Source organism: Leucoraja erinacea, unplaced genomic scaffold (genome assembly GCF_028641065.1).
Source record: "Leucoraja erinacea ecotype New England unplaced genomic scaffold, Leri_hhj_1 Leri_708S, whole genome shotgun sequence".
Taxonomy (NCBI): Eukaryota; Metazoa; Chordata; class Chondrichthyes; order Rajiformes; family Rajidae; genus Leucoraja; species Leucoraja erinaceus.
Genome location: NW_026576628.1, coordinates 17598 through 40099, shown reverse-complemented (window position 1 = coordinate 40099; position 22502 = coordinate 17598). Strand labels below are relative to the sequence as shown.

The window sequence follows — 22502 nt, the reverse complement described above, 5'->3', positions numbered from 1 at the left end:
TGCAGAAGGACCTTTTCAGAAAGGGACATCTTAGTACCTACTCTTTGTTTCCAGTCTGCCAACCAATTTTCTATCCATGTCAGCACTCTACCGCCAATACCATGTGCCCTAATTTTGCCCACTAATCTCCTATGTGGGACCTATGTGGGAGTAAATGCTTTCTGAAAGTATAGGTACACTACATCCACTGGCTTTCCCTTTTCCATTTTCCTTGTTACACCCTCAAAAAATTCCAGAAGATTAGTCAAACATGATTTCCCCTTCATATCCTGTTACTGCTATCCAAATGTGCCTCTATTTCATCTTTTATGATTGACTCCAGCATCTTCCCCACCACCGATGTCAGGCTAACTAGTCTCTTATTCCTTGTTTTCTCTCTCCTGCCTTTCTTATTAAGTGTGATAAGATTAGCTACCCTCCAATCCACAGGAACTTATCCTAAATCTATAGAACATTGGAAAATGATCATCAATGCATCCACGATTTCTAGAGCCACTTCCATAACTACCCTGGGATGCAGACCATCAGGCCCTGGGGATTTATCAGTCTTCTGTCCCATCAGCCTATCCAACACCATTTCCTTCCTAATATGGATTTCCTTCAGTTCTTCCGTCATCCCAGATCCCCTGGCCACCAGTACATCAGGAAGATTGTTTGTGTCCTCCATAGTGAAGATGGATCCAAAGTACCTGTTCAACTCATCTGCCATTTCCTTGTTCCCCATAATAAATTCATCCTTTTCAGTCCTCAAGGGTCCAAATAAGGGTTAATTTGGTCTTAACTAATTTTTCCTCTTCACATACCTAAAGAAGCTTTTACTGCCCTCCTTTATATTCTTGGCTACCTTACCTTCGTACCTCATCTTTTCTCCCCGTTTTTAGTTATCTTCTGTTGCTCTTTAGACGTTACCCAATCCTCTGGCTCCTGGCTCATCTTTGCTATGTTGTACTACTTCTCTTTTATTTTTTATTTTTTTGCTATGCCTGACTTCCCTTGTCAGCCACAGTTGCCACTTACTCCCCTTCATTATTATTCCCAGAAATACCTGCCATTGTTGTTCCACTGTCATCCGTGCTCGGGTATCTTTCCAGTCAACCTTGGCTAGCTCCTCCCCCATGGCTCCATAATCCCCTTTGTTCCTTTATTGGATTACCAATTGTTTATAATTCTGTTGGCCAACCGTATTCTCTTTTGTTTTTAATCTGTTTGCCTGGTCATCATAGATTCTTTATGTTTTTTGAGGTCTAAGTAACACATGTGCTGTACTGGAGCTCCACCATCACTCTTATCCAGGGCTTGGACCATTTTATGCCCTCTTTATTACTATTAATTTACACAGATCCCACTTTCCACGGTACTCTTCCGGAAGCCAGTGGCACGTAGTCTGAACTGCTCAAATCACAAAAATTCTTATTACTAATTTACACTAATTTGCAGGAGTAGAATTAGGCTATTCGGCCCATCGAGTCTTCTCTGCCATTCAATCGTGGCTGATCTCACTCCTATTTCATATTTCCTGCTTTTTTGCCCATATTCCTTGATTCCGTTAGCCCTAAGAGCTATATGTAACTCTCTGGAATGCATCCAGTGAATTGGCCTTCTGTGGCAGAGAATTCCACAGATTTACAACTCTGGGTGAAAATGTTTTTCCTCATCTCAGTCCGAAATGGCCTACCCGTTCTTCTTAAACTGTGACACTTGGTTCTGCACTCCCCCGACATCGGAAACATATTTCCTGCATCTAGCTTGTCCAATCCCTGACGAATTGTATATGTTTCTATAATATTCACTCTCATCCTAAATTCCAGTGAATATACGCCCATTCGATCCATTCTTGCAAGTGAACCTCTGCCTCACCTGAAAAGACAGTGTTGCATTTCCTGCGGTTGCTGGGGAAAGTTCTTGGGGAGGGGGTGGATTGGGTGTGAGGGGACGAGTTGACCAGGGAGTTGCGGAGGAGACGGTTTCAAGATTCAAGAGAGTTTATTGTCATGTGTCCCAGATAGGACAATGAAATTCTTGCTTTGCTTCAGCACAACAGAATTATAGAAGGCATGAATACAGAACAAATCAGTGTGTCCATATACCATTGTATAAATATATACACACATGAATAAATAAACAGATAGTGCAAATAAAGTGATAATGGGCTATTAATGTTCAGAGTTTTGTTTGAGTTGAGTTCAATAGCCTGATGGCTGTGGTGAAGAAGCTGTTTCTGAACCTGGATGTTGCAGTTTTCAGGCTCCTGTACCTTCTACCTGAAGGTAGCAGGGAGATGAGTGTGTGGCCAGGATGGTGTGGGTCCTTGATGATGCTGCCAGCCTTTTTGAGGCAGCGACTGCGATAGCTCCCCTCGATGGTGGGGAAGTCAGAGCCGATGATGGATGGGCAGTGTTTACTACTTTTTGTAGTATATTCCTCTCCAGGGCGCTCAGGTTGCCGAACCAAGCTACGATGCAACCGGTCAGCATGCTCTCTACTGTGCACCTGTAGAAGTTCCCGGTTTCTCCGGAAAGCAGAAAGGGGTGGAGACGGGAAGATGTAGCTAGTAGTGGGATCCTGTTGGAGGTGGCAAAAATGTCAGAGGATTGTGCTGTATGTGATGGCTGATGGGGTGAAAGATGAGGACCAGGGGACTCTGTTCCTGTTGCGAATGGGGAAGGCGGAGCAAGAGCCGAGCAGCGGGTTATCGTGGAGACCCATGTGTGGCCCTCATCTATAATGGAAGAGGGGTACCCCGTTCCCTAAAAAATGAGGACATCTCCCATGACCTGGTATAGAAAACCTCATCCTGGGCGCAGGGTGGGAAGAAGTGTAGTTTGGATATAATGATGTTAGGAATCTTTGTTTTTTTTTTTTGCATTAATTAAGCTAATTTGAAACTTTTTTCACTCCCATCTGTCAAAAGATCTTCAACAGAAGCACAAGGAAACTTTGTGCGAACAGACCGAAACGGTGAAAGAAAACACGATCCTGATGAAGGAGAAGGTTAAGATTTTCCAACTGGTCGATCGATACGCTCAACTCACTGTCATTTCATGTGTTCGAAACCGGACACTGGTGGAACATGAGCTGCTGGTAAGAGGACATGACCATGAGGAATGGAGAGAAGAACATCTCAAAGGAGTGTTGGAAAAAATTCGGACAGATGAGTTATTCCAGCACAGCTATTCCCGGAGTAACACCGGATCTGGCAGTTCGACAGCAGTGGCTGAAGTCCCAGGGATCGGAAAAACAACAATGGTTCAAAAGATTGTTTATGATTGGGCCATGGGAAAAATATACCAACATTTTCAATTTGTCCTTAGTTTCAAGTTCCGCGATTTAAACACAATTACGTGCAAAATAAGTCTAAATGAACTGATTCTGGATCAGTATCCGTAATTTGGTAATATGCTAAGAGAAATTTGGAAAAACCAAGTAGGATTGCTGTTTATATTTGATGGTTTGGATGAATTCAAGGATAGAATTGATTTTGGTGACAGTCAGAGAGACATTGACTCTCAGCGCACGTGCACAGATCCCCAATTCCGGTGTAAAGTGTCCGATATTGTGTACAGTTTAATCCAACACAAGCTGCTAGTGACCACCCGCCCCGCTGCGTTACATTTATTGGAAAAGGCGGAGATCAGCGATTGGACTGAAATCCTGGGATTTGTTGGTGAGGAACGGAAGGAATATTTTAACATGTTCTTTGAAGATCAGACGGTGGCAACAGCCGTTTTCAAACACGTGGAGGAGAACGAAATCCTGTACACGATGACCTACAATCCTTCCTACTGTTGGATTCTCGGACAGGCTCTGGGCCCCTTCTTCATGAAAACACTCGGTCACTCGTATCGGATTCCCAAGACCATCACCCAATTATATTCCTACTATATTTACAACATCCTAAAAAACCACAGCCGTGAGATTGAGAGCCCCTGTGAGACGTTAGTGAGGGTTGGCCAGATGGCCTTCACAGGAGTGGCTGAAAAAAGCATTGTGTTCACGGATGAAGATTTGAGCATGTACAAACTGCAACCTTCCCAGTTCCTGTCTGGGTTCCTGATGGAGCTTTTGGAGAAAGAGGACTGTGCCCGGAGCATGGTGTACACATTTACACATCTCACCATCCAAGAGTTTGTAGCCGCACTTGTGCGTTTCTTGACGCCAAATGCACGGGGCATCCAGAAACTCCTCACTGAAGCTCACTGCTCGACTGACGGGCGTTTTGAGGTATTTCTCCATTTTGTCGCTGGTCTCTCCTCCCCATTGTCAGCTCGGCACTGGAGGAGTTTCTGGGTCCATTTACTCATGAGACAACCTGCCAGGTGATTGACTGGGTGAAGGAGGAGGTTAAACGTCAGACTGGAAATGCTGGGAGTGAAGCTGGAAAAAGGAGCCTCCTGAACACGATGCATTATCTGTTTGAGTCTCAGAATCATGCACTAGCTCGGCAGACACTGGGACTTGTGGAAACAATTTCATTTGGTGGACTGCGGCTTACGCCAATTGATTGCGCTGTCCTGTCTCACGTTATTCGGTTCTGTGGCACGATTAAATTCCTCAATCTGGAGCACTGCCTCATTCAATGTGAAGGACTCCAGCGGCTGGCACCCGTACTGCACAAGTGCCAAGAGTTGGGGTAATGTTTACGTGTCTTCTTTTGGAAAGCATAACTTTGCCCTAAAACATAATACGCTGAAGGATCTCGAGGGGGGAGGAGGCGGAATCTTTGAGTAAATGGATAGGCGATATTTCAGATCGGTTTATGTGAGGAGAAAGCTGGAAAAGTGCCGTGAGAGTGGGACAATAGATAATAGTTGCAGGAGGAGGCCATTCGGCCCTTCGAGCCAGCCATTAAATGTGATCATGGATGATCATCAACAATCAGTTCCTGTCTTCTCCCAATATCCCCTGTTTTTAAGAGCCCTATCTAGCTCTCTCTTTAAAGCATCCAGAGAACCTGCCTCCACCGCCCTCTGAGGCAGAGAATTCCACAGACCCACAACTCTCTGTGAGAAAAAAATTTCCTCGTCTCCGTTCTAAATGGCTTACTCATTATTCTTAAACTGTGGCCCCTGGTTCTGCACTCTCCCAATATCGGGAACAATTTTCCTGCCTCTAGCGTGTCCAAGCCCTTAACAATCGTATATGTTTCAATGAGATACCCTCTCATCCTTCTAAACTCCAGAGTGTACAAGCCCAGCTGCTCCATTCTCTCAGCATGTGACAGTCCCGCCATCCCGGGAATTAACCTTGTAAACCTACGCTGCAGTCCCTCAATAGTCAGAATGTCCTTCCTCAAATTAGGGGTCCAAAACTGCACACAATCCTCCAGGTGTGGTCTCACTCGGACGAAGCCTGGATACGCACGAGGGCATTGATTGGCAAAATAATTGATTAAATGACGAAGGCTGGAATTGTGGGGGAGGGGGGAAGAAGGGAAGAAGAGACAGAGGGGTGCAATGTAAACCTGGGGAGAAGAAGGTCCGTGGAAGGTGATGGGGCGAGGATAAAAAGAGGGAGTAAAAGGGATACTTAGATTTTGAGAATGGACAGGTCGGCTAATAATTGACAGGAAAGCAGCAGGGGGCTTGGGATTCGGTGGCATAAGTAACAGGGCGGCACGGTGGCATAGCGGTGGAGCTACTGCCTTACTGTGCCAGAGGCCCAGGTTCGATCCTGGCTACGGCTGCTGTCTGTACGGAGTTTGTACGTTCTCCCCGTAGTTGTGTGGGTTTTCTCCGAAAACTTTTGGTTTCCTCCCACACAGGTTTGTCGGTTAATGCTCCAGTGTGTTTTCGTGTCGGGTAGTGTTAATGTGCTGGAATCGCTGGTCGGTGCGGACTCGGCCGAAGGGCCTGTTTCCGCACTATCTCCAAACGAAAAAACAACTTTAGATTTTATTTGATAACGAATACAAACGAGAGTAACTCGGGCAGAGTCTCTGGAGAAAATGGTTTTGGGTCGGGACCTTTATTCAGGCTGATTGTACGTGGGAGGCACTGGACGCTAGGAAAGACCAGGACAAATTAGGGCCGGCAACATGACCTCAGGCAGGGTGGTTCCGAGATAGTGTGATTGTTGGCTATGGACGGTCTGATCCCAAGTGTGACGCATCGTTGCTAATTGGTTAACAACGTTTTACTAGAGGAATCTGCTTAGTCAGCGGGGGGGGGGGGGGTGGGTGTGAGGGGAGGGAATTTGCAGAAGTTACGTGAAATTTGAGAATTCAACGTTCATACTGCTTGGTTGTAAAGTACACAAGCAAAATATGATGTGTTTTTCTCCAATTTGTGTGTGGCCTCACTCTGGTAGCGGGCGACCCGAGCCGCAGGACAGACGGCAAGAATGGGATGGGAAGTTCAAATGGTTGGCAGTCAGAAACATAGAAATTAGGTGCAGGAGTAGGCCATTCGTCCCTTCGAGCCTGCACCGCCATTCAATATGATCATGGCTGATCATCCAACTCAGTATCCCGTACCTGCCTTCTCTCCATACCCCCTGATCCCCTTAGCCACAAGGGCCACTTCTAACTCCCTCTTAAATATTTTTTTTTTTTAATATTTTATTTTATTAGAAGTAAGCACAGTCATATGGCACCAAAGTGCCTAATATATATTTTCATAATACATTTTATGTACAACTTCTTTTTTTTTTTGTTACATTGAAAAAAGATGAGAATAAGAAAAAGAGGTTAGATAGTAAAGGATAGAGACTCCCTCTTAAATATAGCCAATGGACTGGCCTCAACTACCCTCTGTGGCAGAGAGTTCCAGAGATTCACCACTCTCTGTGTGAAAAAAGTTCTTCTCATCTCGGTTTTAAAGGATTTCCCCCTGATCCTTAAGCAGTGACCCCTTGTCCTGGACTTCCTCAACATCGGGAACAATCTTCCTGCATCTAGCCTGTCCAACCCCTTAAGAATTTTGTAAGTTTCTATAAGATCCCCTCTCAATCTCCTAAATTCTAGTGAGTATAAACCAAGTCTATCCAGTCTTTCTTCATAAGACAGTCCTGACATCCCAGAAATCAGTCTGGTGAACCTTCTCTGCACTCCCTCTATGGCAATAATGTCCTTCCTCAGATTTGGAAACCAAAACTGTACGCAATACTCCAGGTGTGGTCTCACCAAGACCCTGTACAACTGCAGTAGAACCTCCCTGCTCCTATACTCAAATCCTTTTGCAATGAAAGCTAACATACCATTCGCTTTTTTTACTGCCTGCTGCACCTGCATGCCTACCTTCAATGACTGGTGTACCATGACACCCAGGTCTCGGTGCATCTCCCCCTTTCCCAATCGGACACCATTTAGATAATAACCATATAACCATATAACAATTACAGCACGGAAACAGGCCATCTCGGCCCTACAAGTCCATGCCGAACAAATGTTTTTCCCCTTAGTCCCACCTGCCTGCACTCGTACCATAACCCTCCATTCCCTTCTCATCCATATGCCTATCCAATTTATTTTTAAATGATACCAATGAACCTGCCTCCACCACTTCCACTGGGAGCTCATTCCACACCGCCACCACTCTCTGCGTAAAGAAGTTCCCCCTCATATTACCCCTAAACTTCTGTCCCTTAATTCTGAAGTCATGTCCTCTTGTTTGAATCTTCCCTATTCTCAAAGGGAAAAGCTTGTCCACATCAACTCTGTCTATCCCTCTCATCATTTTAAAGACCTCTATCAGGCCCCCCCTTAACCTTCTGCGCTCCAGAGAATAAAGACCTAACTTATTCAACCTATCTCTGTAACTTAGTTGTTGAAACGCAGGCAACATTCTAGTAAATCTCCTCTGTACCCTCTCTATTTTGTTGACATCCTTCCTATAATTGGGCGACCAAAATTGTACACCATACTCCAGATTTGGTCTCACCAATGCCTTGTACAATTTTAACATTACATCCCAGCTTCTATACTTAATGCTCTGATTTATAAAGGCTAGCATACCAAAAGCTTTCTTTACCACCCTATCTATATGAGATTCCACCTTCAAGGAACTGTGCACGGTTATACCCAGATCCCTCTGTTCAACTGTATTCTTCAGTTCCCTACCATTTACCATGTACGTCCTATTTTGATTTGTCCTGCCAAGGTGTAGCACCTCACATTTATCAGCATTAAACTCCATCTGCCATCTTTCAGCCCATTTTTCCAAATGGCCTAAATCACTCTGTAGACTTTGGAAATCCTCGTCATTATCCACAACACCCCCTCTCTTGGTATCATCTGCATACTTACTAATCCAATTTACCACACCTTCATCCAGATCATTGATGTACATGACAAACAACAAAGGACCCAACACAGATCCCTGAGGCACCCCACTAGTCACCTGCTAATAGTCTGCTTTCCCGTTTTTGCCACTAAAATGGGATAACCTCACATTTATCCACATTATACTGCAGATCCAGTAGTTCTTGGTGAACCAAGTGTAATGGGCCTGTCCCTCTTCGGTGACTTTTTAGGCGACTGCAGGAGACTATGTGGTCGCCACATGTTCGTGGGGTGTTGCTGGGGAGTCGCCTTTATGGTCATGAGGAGTTCCTGCATTCTGGGAACTAGTTGGGGCCTCATTATGGTCAGCGCAAAATTGCAACTTGTTGAAAAATTAGCTGCAACGAGAATTAAGTTGCCATGGATAGTCGGTAGAATGTTCGTGTTGTAGGTGGGTCGCCGGGAGGTCCTAGTGGGTTGCCAGGTGGTCGAAGTTTCTCTTAGTTTCTCGTAGGTTGTAGCTGGTGCTGACCGGTGAATTTCATTGGCTCATAGGGAAAAAAACATAAGCAGTACCTGTAGTTTTCAGAAACAAGGATAACCGAGCGTTAATGTTAATGTCTCCCGAGCTTCTCACCCGTGTATCTCTGGCTTCTTAAAAGTTATCTCCACTCCTTCTCCCCCCTCTCCCCCTTCTTTTAAAGGAGTTACCGTACACTGTGCTTTTTAGCTTCTTAATTACAGCGCCAACCTTCCTGTTCATCGCGGGTGTGTGTCCGTATCGCACTGGCCTCCCTCATGGCAGTCCCCTCAATTGTGAAGCATTGTGACAAATGAGCAGAGGATTGATCACTGATATGACTGAGGACTGGAGGGTCAAGGTACTGGCGAAGGGATGCTGGAGACGTTATCTGATCAGTCAATGACGGCCATAGAATTAATTGTATTATCGTATTCACTGCTGTTTGACTTGTCCATTGACAAGGCTCCAACTCCCAGATCGACACAAAGGGATTCAGTCGATGTGTCTGAGTATCCAAGTCAAGTCAAGTCAAGTTGTATTCGTCACTTGCACTTAAAGTGGGGCTGGTGTAGGTCATCGGAAGATCATTGTGAGTAGGAGTGGGAGTAGAAGCACTGAGTGTTTATTGATGTGAGACTGAGCACAACTTCCGGCTGCAATCACAAATGATATCTGAAAGCTGCCAGAAAATTGTTCAAACTCTTCCCCTCCCCGTTCTCCTCTCTCCCTCCTCCCCTCCCCCTCCTCCTCTTCCTCTTCCTCCTCGATGTCTCTCATGACTACATATAGTAAGAAGTTTCAACAAGAGAGTGTTCAAGACTCTCAGAAGGGATCACTTTTTTCAGCACCTAAATATCTGAAAAATACAGTGTGATTTAGTTATTTTCTTCAATTAAGTGTTTTGACCAGTGGTTTGAATCGGGTTTGTTTTTGTATTTGTATTTAGATTGGGGGCCAATGACCTGGGGGATTCCGGAGTGAAACGTGTGTCTGCGGCTTTGAAGATGCCGGACTGCAAAGTAGAGAAATTGCGGTAAGTACCAGACTGTGAGAGATCGAGCAGGCGTCTTTGACACAGAACGTTCATTCTGTTCCTGAAAACCACCGGGCATTTTTACCGTCCACTGTCTCTCTATTTGAAATCACCAAGTTTGCAGATGGCACAAAGCTGGGTGGCAGTGTGAGCTGCGAGGAGGATGTTATGAGGCTGCAGGGTGATTTGGACAGGTTGGGTAAGTGGGCAGATGCAGTATAATGTGGATACATGTGAGGTTATCCACTTTGGTGGTAACAACAAGAAGGCAGATTATTATCTGAATGGAGTCAATTTAGGAAATGGGGAGGTGCAACAAGACCAGAAGGTCACAGTTTAAGAATAAGGGGTAGGCCATTTAGGACTAAGATGAGGAAAAACCTCTTGGTATCATCTGCATACTTACTAATCCAATTTACCACACCTTCATCCAGATCATTGATGTACATGACAAACAACAAAGGACCCAACACAGATCCTTGAGGCACCCCACTAGTCACCTGCCTCCAACCCGATAAACAGCCATCCACCATTACCCTCTGGCTTCTCCCATTCAGCCACTGTTGAATCCATCTTGCTATTCCTGCATTTATACCCGACAGTTGAACCTTCTTAACCAACCTTCCATGAAGAACCTTGTCAAAGGCCTTACTAAAGTCCATATAGACAACATCCACTGCTTTACCCTCGTCAATTTTCCTAGTAACCTCTTCTAAAAATTCAAGAAGATTAGTCAAACATGACCTTCCAGGCACAAATCCATGTTGACTGTTCCTAATCAGACCCTGTTTATCTAGATGCTTATATATATTATCTCTAAGTATCTTTTCCATTAATTTGCCCACCACTGAAGTCAAACTAACAGGTCTATAATTGCTAGGTTTACTCTTAGAACCCTTTTTAAACAATGGAACAACATGCGCAGTACGCCAATCCTCGGGGACTATTCCCGTTTCTAATGACATTTGAAATATTTCTGTCATAGCCCCGGCTATTTCTACACTAACTTCCCTCAATGTCCTAGGGAATATCCTGTCAGGACCTGGAGACGTATCCACTTTTATATTTTTCAAAAGTGTCAGTACTTCTTTTACTTTGAACCTCATAGTATCCATAGCTACTCTACTAGTTTCCCTTACCTCACATAATTGAATATCCTTCTCGTTGGTGAATACCGAAGAAAAAAAAATGTTCAATATCTCCCCCATCTCTTTTGGCTCTGCAGATAGCTGTCCACTCTCTCTCCAATGGACCAATTTTATCCCTCCTTATCCTTTTGCTATTAATATAGCTGTAGAAACCCTTTGGATTGACTTTCACCTTACTTGCCAAAGCAACCTCATATCTTCTATTAGCTTTTCTAATTTCTTTCTTAAGATTCTTTTTACATTCCTTATACTCCTCAAGCACCTCATTTACTTCATGCTGCCTATAATTATTGTAGATCTCCCTCTTTTTCCGAACAAGATGTCCAATTTCCCTTGAAAACCAGGGCTCTTTCCAATTTTTACTGTTTCCTTTCAACCGAACAGGAACATAAAGATTCTGTACTCTTAAAATTTCCCCTTTAAATGTCCTCCATTTCTCTTCTACATCTTTCCCATAAAACAAAATGTCCCAGTTCACTCCTTTTAAATCATCATATGGTTATATGATTATTAATGTAATTGTGTGGGGATTTACACTGGTTCTTATCTCCCCGTATCCTTCACCCTTACTCTGAGTTTCTCCAGCAATTTTGTGTACCTTCACCCTTACTCTGTCTGATCACCAGGTTGGGGGGAAATGGTCTCACAGAATCTTGTGCCGAGGATCTCGCCACCGCTCTCAATGCAAGCATCTTTCTGACCGAGCTCTATGTTGGAACTAATAAACTGGGAGACTCTGGAGTAAAAGCTATGTGTCCGGCTTTGAGCAACCCGGGATGTAAAATACAGAAACTTTGGTAAGTAACGACTGGGAAATACCGTGTTTGCAGTCACTGGACTGCATAAGATCATAAATGATAGGAGCACAATTGGGCCATTCAGCCCATCAAGTCTACTCCGAAATTCAATCATGGCTGATCTATCTCTCCCTCCTTACCCCATTTCCTGCCTTCACTCCATAACCCCTGATACCCGCACTAATCAAGACTCTGTCTATCTCTGCCTTAAAAATATCCACTGACTTGGTCTCCACAGCCGTATGTGGTAAAGAATTCCATAGATTCAACACCCTCTGACGAAAGAAGTTCCTCGTCTCCTTCCCAAAGGAATATCCTTTAATTCTGAGGCTGTGCCCTCTGGTCCTAGACTCTCCCACTGGTGAAAATATTCTCTCATCCACTCTATCCAGCCCTTTCATTATTCGGATGCGGCTCAGTGCTGGGACCGCAGCTATTTACAATATATATTAACGATATAGATGAAGAGATTACAAGTAACATTAGCAAATTTGCAGATGACGCAAAGCTGGGTGGCAGTGTGAACTGTGAGGAGGATGCTATGAGAATGCAGGGTGACTTGGACAGGTTGGGTGAGTGGGCAGATGCATGGCAGATGCAGTTTAATGTGGATAAATGTGAGGTTGTCCACTTTGGTAGCAAAAGCAGGAAGGCAGATTATTATTTAAATTGTGTCAAGTTGGGGAAAAGGGGAAGTACAACGGGATCTGGGGGTCCTTGTTCATCAGTCAATAAAAGTAAGCATGCAGGTACAGCAGGCAGTGAAGAAAATAAATGGCATGTTGGCCTTCATAACAAGAGGAGTTGAGTATAGGAGCAAAGAAGTCCTTCTGCAGTTGTACAGTGCCCTAGTGAGACCACATCTGGAGTATTGTGTGCAGTTTTGATCTCCAAATTTGAGGAAGGACATTCTTGCTATTGAGGGAGTGCAGCGTAGGTTCTCAAGGTTAATTCCTGGGATGGCGGGACTGTTATATGCTGAGAGAATGGAGTGGCTGGGCTTGTATACTCTGGAATTGAGAAGGATGAGAGGGCATCTTATTGAAACCTAAGATTATTAAGGGTTTGGACATGCTAGAGGCAGGAAACATGTCCCAGATGTTGGGAGAGTCCAGAACCAGGAGCCAGTTTTCAAGAATAAGGGGTAAACCATTTAGAACGGAGATGAGGAAGCATTATTTCACGCACAGTGTTGTGAGTGTGGAATGATGTGCCTCAGAGGGCGGTGGAGGCCGGTTCCTGGATACTTTCATGAGAGAGCTAGATAGGGCTCTTAAAGATAGCGTAGTCAGGGGATATGGGGAGAAGGCAGGAACGGGGAGGTACTGATTGTGGATGATCAACCATGATCACATTGAATGGCAGTGCTGGCTCAAAGGGTCGAATGGCCTACCCCTGCCTCTATTGTCTAACACTGAACAACTAATCAGAGAAAATGCCATATGTGGACACAATGCAAGCAGATTCTTATCATAAGATAAGGAATAGTAGTAGAAATGGGCCATTTGGTAGCAATGTTACAAAATTTTGAGATTTAAAATATCAAGTCTGCAATTTATCCCATCAGATAAAGCACAGAAATAAGTTTAATTTGACACCTAATTCACTTCATATCTTCATTATTAAAAAAGTTATGGCCATTTTCATACTCGGAAATTAGCATCTTGTTCCCTATTGATTTTCCATTGACTTAACGCAAAAGCTGTGATCGAGGACAGTGAAATGGCCATAACTTTATTAAAAATTAAGAGAACTGAAATAAATTTTCAGTTATTATAGATTGAAGCATTCTGAAACAAATATTAAACAATCTTACTTGGATGACCTGAAATTAAAATATATAATTAGTTAGTTACCCAAATGTAGCTAATTCCAAACTTCAATTACTAGATCTAAACATCTATCCATTTCTTAAGAAAATATGAACATTTTTAAATAGCCTAAGTGTCCAAATAACATTCACACAAGAATTCACAATAAAACATGATTTTTAAATCTCATTTTCATTAATTTATAGGCCAAATGGAAGGGATTTAGTGTTCAATTGCTATAAATTAATGGCCATTAAAATCAGCTTGCAAGTGGGATTTTGTGGAATGCGCTGGTGTAGAACCATTGCAGTGAATTTGTACCCCATATGCCCAGAAAAATACTGCAGGATTGAATGGGCCCCCAAATTAGCTACTCGCAACATAACATTTTGTATAAAGGGATCTTAAGAAGTGCTTTTTAATGTAAAAATAAACAGCCTACCTTGCGTTGTCCCCTACATGAGATCCGTCCCGTTGCCGGCGGTCACGGGTTTAGAGAATGATTTTTAACTTACTATAACAATTAAATAAACCAATTTAGTTTAAAAATAGCTGCAGCGAACTAATGTCGCAGCAATTTTTCGTCAGCAACTAGGCAGGCTGAACAACCTCGATTTGATCGCGTTTTTAAACCGTCCCCCTCTCAAAGGCGCCAAAATTGCGCACACGGGCAGCGACAGATCTGCAGCGCCGCTGAAGGTAGGTTTTGCAACATACCTACATTCGGTTCATCAAGTCTACTTTGCCATTTAATCATGGCTGATCTATCTCTCCCGACAAACCTCATACTCCTGCCTTCTCACCATAACCTCTGACACCTGTACTAATCAAGAATCTATCTACCTCTGCCTTAGAAATATCCACTGACGTGGCCTCCACAGCCTTCTATGGCAAAGAATTCCACAGATTCATCACTTGCTGACTAAAGAAAGTGCTCCCCATTTCCTTCCCAAAAGAACGTCCTTGAATTCTGAGGCTATCATCTCTAGTCCTAGACTTCCATTCATGGAAACATCATTTCCACATACACTGCTAAGGCCAGGCGCCAGCTCTTGAATATCATCGCAAACGAACCAATTGACCAGTGGGATGAATACCAGCCCACCATCTCCCCGACCACCACCAGCCAGCCCGGTACATCTTCCAACCTCTCAGTCTGCAAAGTCCATTCTATTTCCTTCTCCAAATCCACAAGCACGACTGCCTGGCAGACTCATTATTTCACTCTTTTCCTTCCCGACCGAACGCGCATTACAATATCTGCAAAGGATACAATTCAATTCAATTCAACTTTATTGTCATTGCACAGATACAAGTATGGGTACAACAAAATGCAGTTTAGCGTCAGTCCGTAGTAATAGTGCAATATAGAAAAAAAAATACAGAATAAGCAAACAATGTGGACGGAGAGACTGGACAAATCTATTGGCGGGACTCCGAGTTCAGCAATGTGATAGTGTTGTTGTAGAAGCTGTTCCTCATCCTACTAGTACGAGACCTGAGGCTCCTGTACCGCCTCCCTGATGGGAGGAGGGCAAACAGTCCATGGTTAGGGTGGGAGGGGTCTTTGATGATCTCCCCGGCCCGTCTCAGACACCATTTTCGGTGGAGGGCATCCATGGCAGGGAGCAGGGCACCGATGATGTACTGTGCGGTTTTCACCACCAGGTTGTAGTGTCTTCCTGTCCGCTACGGTGCAACTGCTGTACCATACCGTGAAGCAGGTGGTCAGGATGCTTTCGATGGTACAGCGGTAAAAGTTGGTCAGGATCTGGGGGGACAGGTGAGCTTTCTTGAGCCTCCTCAGGAAGTAAAGGCGCTGCTGTGCCTTTTAGATCAGCTTGGAGGTGTTGAGGGACCAGGACAGATCCTCCGAGATGTGTACCCCGAGGAATTTGTAGTTGGAGACGCGCTCCACCTCAGTCCCGTTTATATGGATGGGGATATGTCTGCCCCCTCTGCTCTTCCTGAAATCAACAATAATTTCCTTCGTCTTCTTGGAGTTGAGGACGAGGTTATTGTTGGCACACCAGATGGTCAGGTGCTGGACCTCCTCCCTGTAGGCTGACTCATCGTTGTCACTGATCAGCCCTATCACCGTGGTGTCGTCGGCAAACTTAATGATGGCGTTGGAGCCATTCTTAGGGATGTAGTCATGGGTGAAGAGGGAGTAGAGGAGAGGGCTGAGCACACAGCCCTGTGGCACTCCGGTGTTCAGTGTTATAGTGGAGGAGGCGAGGTTGTTGACCCTAACAGACTGTGGTCTGTCGGTGAGGAAATCCAGTGTTCAATTGCAGAAGGAGGTGGAGATGCCAAGTCCGCTGAGTTTGGTGATCAAGCTAGCGGGGATGACGGTGTTAAAGGCAGAGCTGAAATCAATGAACAGCAACCTGATGTAGGTGTTATTGCTGTCCAGGTGGGTCAGGGCAGAGTGTAGGGCCGCCGATATGGCGTCCTCTGTAGACCTGTTGGACCGGTACGCAGACTGATGGGGGTCCAGTGTGGGGGGGGGGGGCTGGCATTGAGGTGAGCCAAGATCAGCCGCTCAAAGCACTTTGCAATGACAGGGGTGAGTGCCACTGGGCGGAAGTCGTTGAGACTCCCTGTAGCTGATTGTTTGGGCACTGGCACAATGGTTGATGTCTTGAGGCAAGTGGGGACAACACCCTGGGCCTGTGACAGATTGAAAATGTCAGTGAAGACCAGGGATAGTTGTCCAGCACATGCCCTGAGCACCCGCCCGGGGATGCCATCGGGGCCGGCAGCTTTGTGCTCGTTCACCTTGCTCAGTGCATCTTGTACAGCAGAGGTGGAGAGACTGAGGGGTTGTTCATTCGGGGGTGGAGCAGCAAAGGACATTTATTATCACATACACCTATTGATGTAGTGAAATTTGACTTACCATTGCAGCACACAAATAAAGATAAGACACAACATCAAATAATTTAACAGTAAACATAACCACCATAACCACCAAACATAACCATATAATGGTTGCCACTGTGGGGAAAGGCAGCAAAAGTCCAGTCCCGACCCCTGTTCACTCATACTCGGGCCTATTGAGGCCTCCGCATTCGCCAATACGGCAGCCTGGTGCTTCAGGCCCTCTGCCGGATGATGGAGTTCTGACGTCGGGTGAACACTCTCAGCGGCTCGGAGTGTCTGGAGTAGCCGCTTCCTCCCCGGAGACCATGCTCCCGAAGTCCATATTTAGATTCTATCTCGTGCACCTTTGTGCGGTCCCTTCCCACCTATATTCGAGACACCTTGCCTACTTCTCAAAATATCAATAATTTTGAATTCCAATGCCCCCATCGCCTCATCTTTATCATGGACGTCCATGCCCTTTCCACCTCCATTCACACCATCAGGAAAGTCTTGGGGCCCTCCTTTTCTTCCTGGAACCAATCAGTTGCCCTTGTCTAAAATTATGATCGGCCTGGCTGAACTTGCCTGAAGAAAGATCCCGACCCGAAATGTCTCCCATCCATTTTCTCCAGTGATGCTGTCTGCCCCGTTAAGTTTCTTGGCATTTTATGTCAGCACTTATCCGCCCCTCACCCTCAACAATTTCTTTCTTGTCTCATCTCACTTCTTCAAGTGGAGGATTTAGCCAGAGACACTTTCTCAGGGCCCAGCTATTCCCTGCTTTGAACACCTCAACTCCTCCTCCCCGAAATCGTCGACTACATTGGAGCCCGCTTTCTGCACCCGTACAGAACTCACTGATCTCTTCAGCTTTACCACTCACATCCATCCTGACGTTTAATGCACTTGGACTATCTGCCATCTCTCCCCTTTTCCAATCTCCCTGTCTCTATCACAGGGGCCAGACTTTCGACTGACGTCTACGACAAACCCATTGACACCCAAATGTATTTTGACTAAACATCCTCCCAACCTCCCTCTTGCAAGGTCACTATCCTTCCATTTTTTCCGTCTCCGCCGCACATTCTCTTACGATGAGGAGAATCCGTCACTCTGGAACATCTGTCCTCATTATTATAACCATATAATAACCATATAACAATTACAGCACGGAAACAGGCCATCTCGACCCTTCTAGTCCGTGCCGACCACATAATCTCCCCTAGTCCCATATACCTGCGCTCAGACCATAACCCTCCATTCCATTCCCATCCATATAACTATCTAATTTATTTTTAAATGATAAAAACGAACCTGCCTCCACCACCTTCACTGGAAGCTCATTCCACACAGCTACCACTAACTGAGTAAAGAAGTTCCCCCTCATGTTACCCCTAAACTTCAGTCCCTTAATTCTCATGTCATGTCCCCCTGTTTGAATCTTCCCTACTCTCAGTGGGAAAAGCTTTTCCACGTCAACTCTGTCTATCCCTCTCATCATTTTAAAAAACCTCTATCAAGTCCCCCCTTAACCTTCTGCGCTCCAAAGAATAAAGCCCTAACTTGTTCAACCTTTCTCTGTAACTTAGTTGTTGAAACCCAGGCAACATTCTAGTAAATCTCCTCTGTACTCTCTCTATTTTGTTGACATCCTTCCTATAATTAGGCGACCAAAATTGTACACCATACTCCAGAATTGGCCTCACCAATGCCTTGTACAATTTTAACATGACATCCCAACTTCTATACTCAATGCTCTGATTTATAAAGGCCAGCACACCAAAAGCTTTCTTTACCACCCTATCTACATGAGATTCCACTTTCAGGGAACTGTGTACAGTTATTCCCAGATCTCTCTGTTCACCTACATTCTTCAATTCCCTACCATTTACCATGTACGTCCTATTTTGATATGTCCTGCCAAGATGTAGCACCTCACACTTATCAGCATTAAACTCCATCTGCCATCTTTCAGCCCACTCTTCCAACTGGCATAAACCTCTCTGTAGACTTTGAAACTCTACTTCATTACCCGCAACCCCACCTATCTTAGTATCATCTGCATACTTACTAATCCAATTTACCACACCATCATCCAGATCATTGATGTACATGACAAACAACAGTGGACCCAACACAGACCCCTGTGGCACCCCACTCGTCACTGGCCTCCAACCTGACAAACAACCATCCACCATTACTCTCTGGCATCTCCCATTCAGCCACTGTTTAATCCATCTTGCTACTCCACCATTAATACCCAACCATTGCACCTTCTTAACCTACCTTCCATGAGGAACCTTGTCAAAGGCCTTACTGAAGTCCATATACACAACATCCACTGCTTTACCCTCATCAATTTCCCGAGTAACATCTTCAAAAAATTCAAGAAGATTAGTTAAACATGACCTTCCAGGCACAAATCCATGCTGACTGTTCCTAATCAGACCCTGTTTATCCAGATGCTTATTTATATTATCTCTAAGTATTCTTTCCATTAATTTGCCCACCACTGACGTCAAACTAACAGGTCTATAATTGCTAGGTTTACTCTTAGACCCCTTTTTAAACAATGGAACAACATGCGCAGTACGCCAATCCTCCGGCACTATTCCCGTTTCTAATGACATTTGAAATATTTCTGCCATAGCCCCTGCTATTTCTACACTAACTTCCCTCAATGTCCTAGGGAATATCCTGTCCGGACCTGGAGACTTATCCACTTTTATATTTCTCAAAAGTGTCAGTGCTTCCTCTTCGTTGATCCTCATAGTTCCCATACCTACTCTACTTGTTTCCCTTACCTCACATAATTCAATATCCTTCTCCTTGGTGAATACCGAAGAAAATAAATTGTTCAATATCTCCCCCATCTCTTTTGGCTCTGCAGATAATTGTACACTCTGACTCTCTAATGGACCAATTTTATCCCTCGTTATCCTTTTGCTATTAATATAGCGGTAGAAACCCTTCGGATTTACTTTTACCTTACTTGCCAAAGCAACCTCATATCTTTTAGCTTTTCTAATTTCTTTCTTAAGATTCTTTTACATTTTTTATAATCCTCAAGCACCTCATTTACTCCATGCTGCCTATAATTATTGTAGATCTCCCTCTTTTTCCGAACCAAGTGTCCAATTTCCCTTGAAAACCATGGCTCTTTATAATTTTTACGATTTCCTTTCAACCGAACAGGGACATAAAGATTCTGGACTCTTAAAATTTCACCTTTAAATGTACTCCATTTCTGTTCCACATCTTTCCCATAAAACAAACTGTCCCGTTTTACTCCTTTTAAATCCTTTCGCATCTCCTCAAAGTTAGCCTTTCTCCAATCAAAAATCTCAACCCTAGGTCCAGTTTTGTCCCTCTCCATAATTATATTGAAACTAATGGTATTGTGATCACTGGACCCGAACTGTTCCCCAACGCATACCTCTGCCACCTGACCCATCTCATTTCCTAACAGGAGGTCCAGTACCGCCCCTTCTCTAGTAGGTACTTCTATGTATTGTTGCAAAAAACTATCCTGCACACATTTTACAAACTCCAACCCATCCAGCCCATTTACAGAATGTGTTTCCCAGTCTATGTGTGGAAAATTGAAATCTCCCACAATCACTACCTTGTGCTTACTACTAATATCTGCAATCTCCTTACATATTTGCTCTTCCAATTCTCGCTCCCCATTTGGCGGTCTATAATACACCCCTATAAGTGTTGCTACCCCTTTCCCATTTCTCAGTTCCACCCAAATAGCCTCCCTAGACGAGCCCTCTAATCTATCCTGCCAAAGCACTGCTGTAATATCTTCCCTGATAAGCAATGCAACACCTCCACCTCTTGCCCCTCCAATTCTATTACACCTGAAGCAACGAAATCCTGGAATATTTAGTTTCCAATCACAGCCCTCCTGCAACCATGTTTCACTGATCGCCACAACATCATACTTCCAGGTGTCAATCCAGGCTCTAAGTTCATCCACTTTTCTTACAATGCTCCTAGCATTAAAATATACACATTTAAGAAACCCACCCTCTCTTATTCTCTGATTATTTTCTTTTTCTTCTCTCTCCCCTACATTTTGGGTCAGAGTGCTACCATTCTCTGCCCCCTGCTTCACACACTGACTGCTAGCTTTCCCCATTTGAGTCCCTCCCCCCAACCATACTAGTTTAAAGTCTCCCCAGTAGCCTTTGCAAATCTCCCCGCCAGGATATTGGTCCCCCTTGAGTTCAAGTGCAACCCGTCTTTTCTGTACAGGTCACACCTTCCCCAAAAGAGGTCCCAATGATCCAGAAACTTGAATCCATACCCGTCCCTCATCCACGCATTTATCCTCCTCCTCACTCCATTCCTACTCTCACTGTCGCGTTATTTATGAAACATTGTTTAACCCCGCGATTGGGATTGATTCCCTCACCCCTGTGTCCTGTAGTTCTCATTTTTCCACCCTCCCCCATCCCATCCCATACCATCCATCAGACGGAACAAGGATTAAAGGGCCTGTCCCACTTGGGCGACATTTGATCTTCATGTAAGCGACATCATTTACGCGTCACGACGCTCGCATGCATGGCGCGTGGTGAGGCGTGGTGGCGTAGTCAGTGACGCGCGGTGGTGCATGGTGCCCCAGGACTTTGGGATTCACAAAATCTTTGCGCACCACCTGCGTGACGTACAAATGACATCAAGTGGGACAGGCCCTATAGTTTCCTTGGTGCTTCTTTTCACACCATCAGCCTCCGCATCCAAACCATCGTCCAACATTCCCATCACCCATAACATGACCCATCCACTGGTCATATCTTCTTCTCCCATCTCTTTCTGCTTTCTGTAGAAAGTACTCCTTCCGCAACTCCTTGGTTTTCTTCCTTTCCGAATATACCGCCCCGTCTTCGAATATCTTGCCGTGCCACCGCGATAAATGTAACACCTAAATTTACACCACCTCCCGCGGCTCCATCCAAGGACCCCAGCAACCATTCCAGGTCAGGCAGAAGTTTACACGCACCTCTTCTAACCTCGTTGACTGCGTTTGGCGCCTCTACATTGGGAGACCAAGTGGAGACGAGACGTTTGCGCTCTGAAGGCTCGTACTGCTGGATATTTTGGTTTTTATCTATTTCAACGCATATCGAAATTCCTGTCCCAGCTTTCCTCCGTTTCCAGAGTAACGCCGAGGGCTAACTGGAGTAATAGTGTCCCATATTACGTTTGGTTGGCTTACGACTTAACAGGACGCATTAGGAAACATTTCACTGTATTTCAATTATTTTTCTCCTCTTTTTTGTGGCCACCCTTATCCCTCTGCACACCTATTTCCCTCACTCGGCTCCTTGTTGGTAGGTACAGTCACCTTTTTTCACCATTTTGTCTCCATTTCATCTCGTCTTTCACCGCCTATCCAATCAGAAAAACTCTCGCTTGAATTCACCTGTCATTTGGCAGTCTTTGTCCCGCCACCTACCACTTTTTCAACTTTCTATACCCCACTACAATCGGTATCCTGTGCTTAAAACGTCGCCAGTCAATGCCATCCAGAGGTGCTATGTGACCTGCCGAGTTACTCGTTAAATGGGCGATGCTCGAAATTCAGAAAGGTGCAATCATTCCCACTGGATTATACTGTAACCCGCCAATGTTGTAGAAACATAGAACATAGGTGCAGGAGGAGGCCAATTGGTCCTTCGAGCCAGCACCGCCATTCATTGTGATCATGGCTGATCGTCCCCCATCAATAACCCGTGCCTGCCTTCTCCCCATATCCCTTGACACCACTAGCCCCTAGAGCTCTATCGAACTCTCTCTTAAATCCATAAAGTGACTTGGCCTCCACTGCCCTCTGTGCCAGGGAATTCCATTAAAAGTTTTTCTAATCTCAGTCTTAAATGACCTCCCCTTTATTCTAAGACTGTGGTCCCTGGTTCTGGACTCGCCCAACATTGGGAACATTTTCCTGCATCTAGCTTGTCCAGTCCTTTTATAATTTTATATGTTTCTACAAGCCTAGTCTTTTCAATCTTTCCTCATATGACAGTCCCGCCATCCCAGGGGTCAATCTCGTGAACCTACGCTGCACTGCCTCAATCACAAAGATGTCC

General features: G+C 44.8%; 2 protein-coding genes across 2 annotated transcripts in view; both read left to right on the top strand.

The window, feature by feature from the left end:
- The first annotated feature begins 272 nt into the window (after window positions 1-272).
- LOC129694558 (NLR family CARD domain-containing protein 3-like) lies at window positions 273-11472 on the top strand. The gene is made up of 3 exons (XM_055631285.1): window positions 273-4296; window positions 4335-4630; window positions 9688-11472. Exons 1-3 carry the CDS (start codon window positions 3397-3399, stop codon window positions 9776-9778), a joined length of 1287 nt encoding a protein of 428 aa, XP_055487260.1. The 5' UTR covers window positions 273-3396; the 3' UTR covers window positions 9779-11472.
- The window catches only part of LOC129694557 (NACHT, LRR and PYD domains-containing protein 3-like), a gene marked incomplete at its 5' end in the record, with an annotated part of 28649 nt that continues 17591 nt past the window's right edge, over window positions 11445-22502 (top strand). The window contains one exon of the mRNA XM_055631284.1: window positions 11445-11719. Within this exon, the coding sequence (XP_055487259.1) occupies window positions 11445-11719 (275 nt within the window). The remainder of the gene's footprint in view (window positions 11720-22502) is intronic.

Bases quoted from the DNA above. Each gene is read 5' to 3' on its own strand.
- LOC129694558 (XM_055631285.1), top strand. From the start codon at position 3,397: ATGCTAAGAGAAATTTGGAAAAACCAAGTAGGATTGCTGTTTATATTT. The intron at 4,297-4,334 runs CTCATGAGACAA...GACTGGGTGAAG, and splicing joins GGAGTTTCTGGGTCCATTTA to GAGGAGGTTAAACGTCAGAC. The intron at 4,631-9,687 runs GTAATGTTTACG...ATTTGTATTTAG, and splicing joins CACAAGTGCCAAGAGTTGGG to ATTGGGGGCCAATGACCTGG.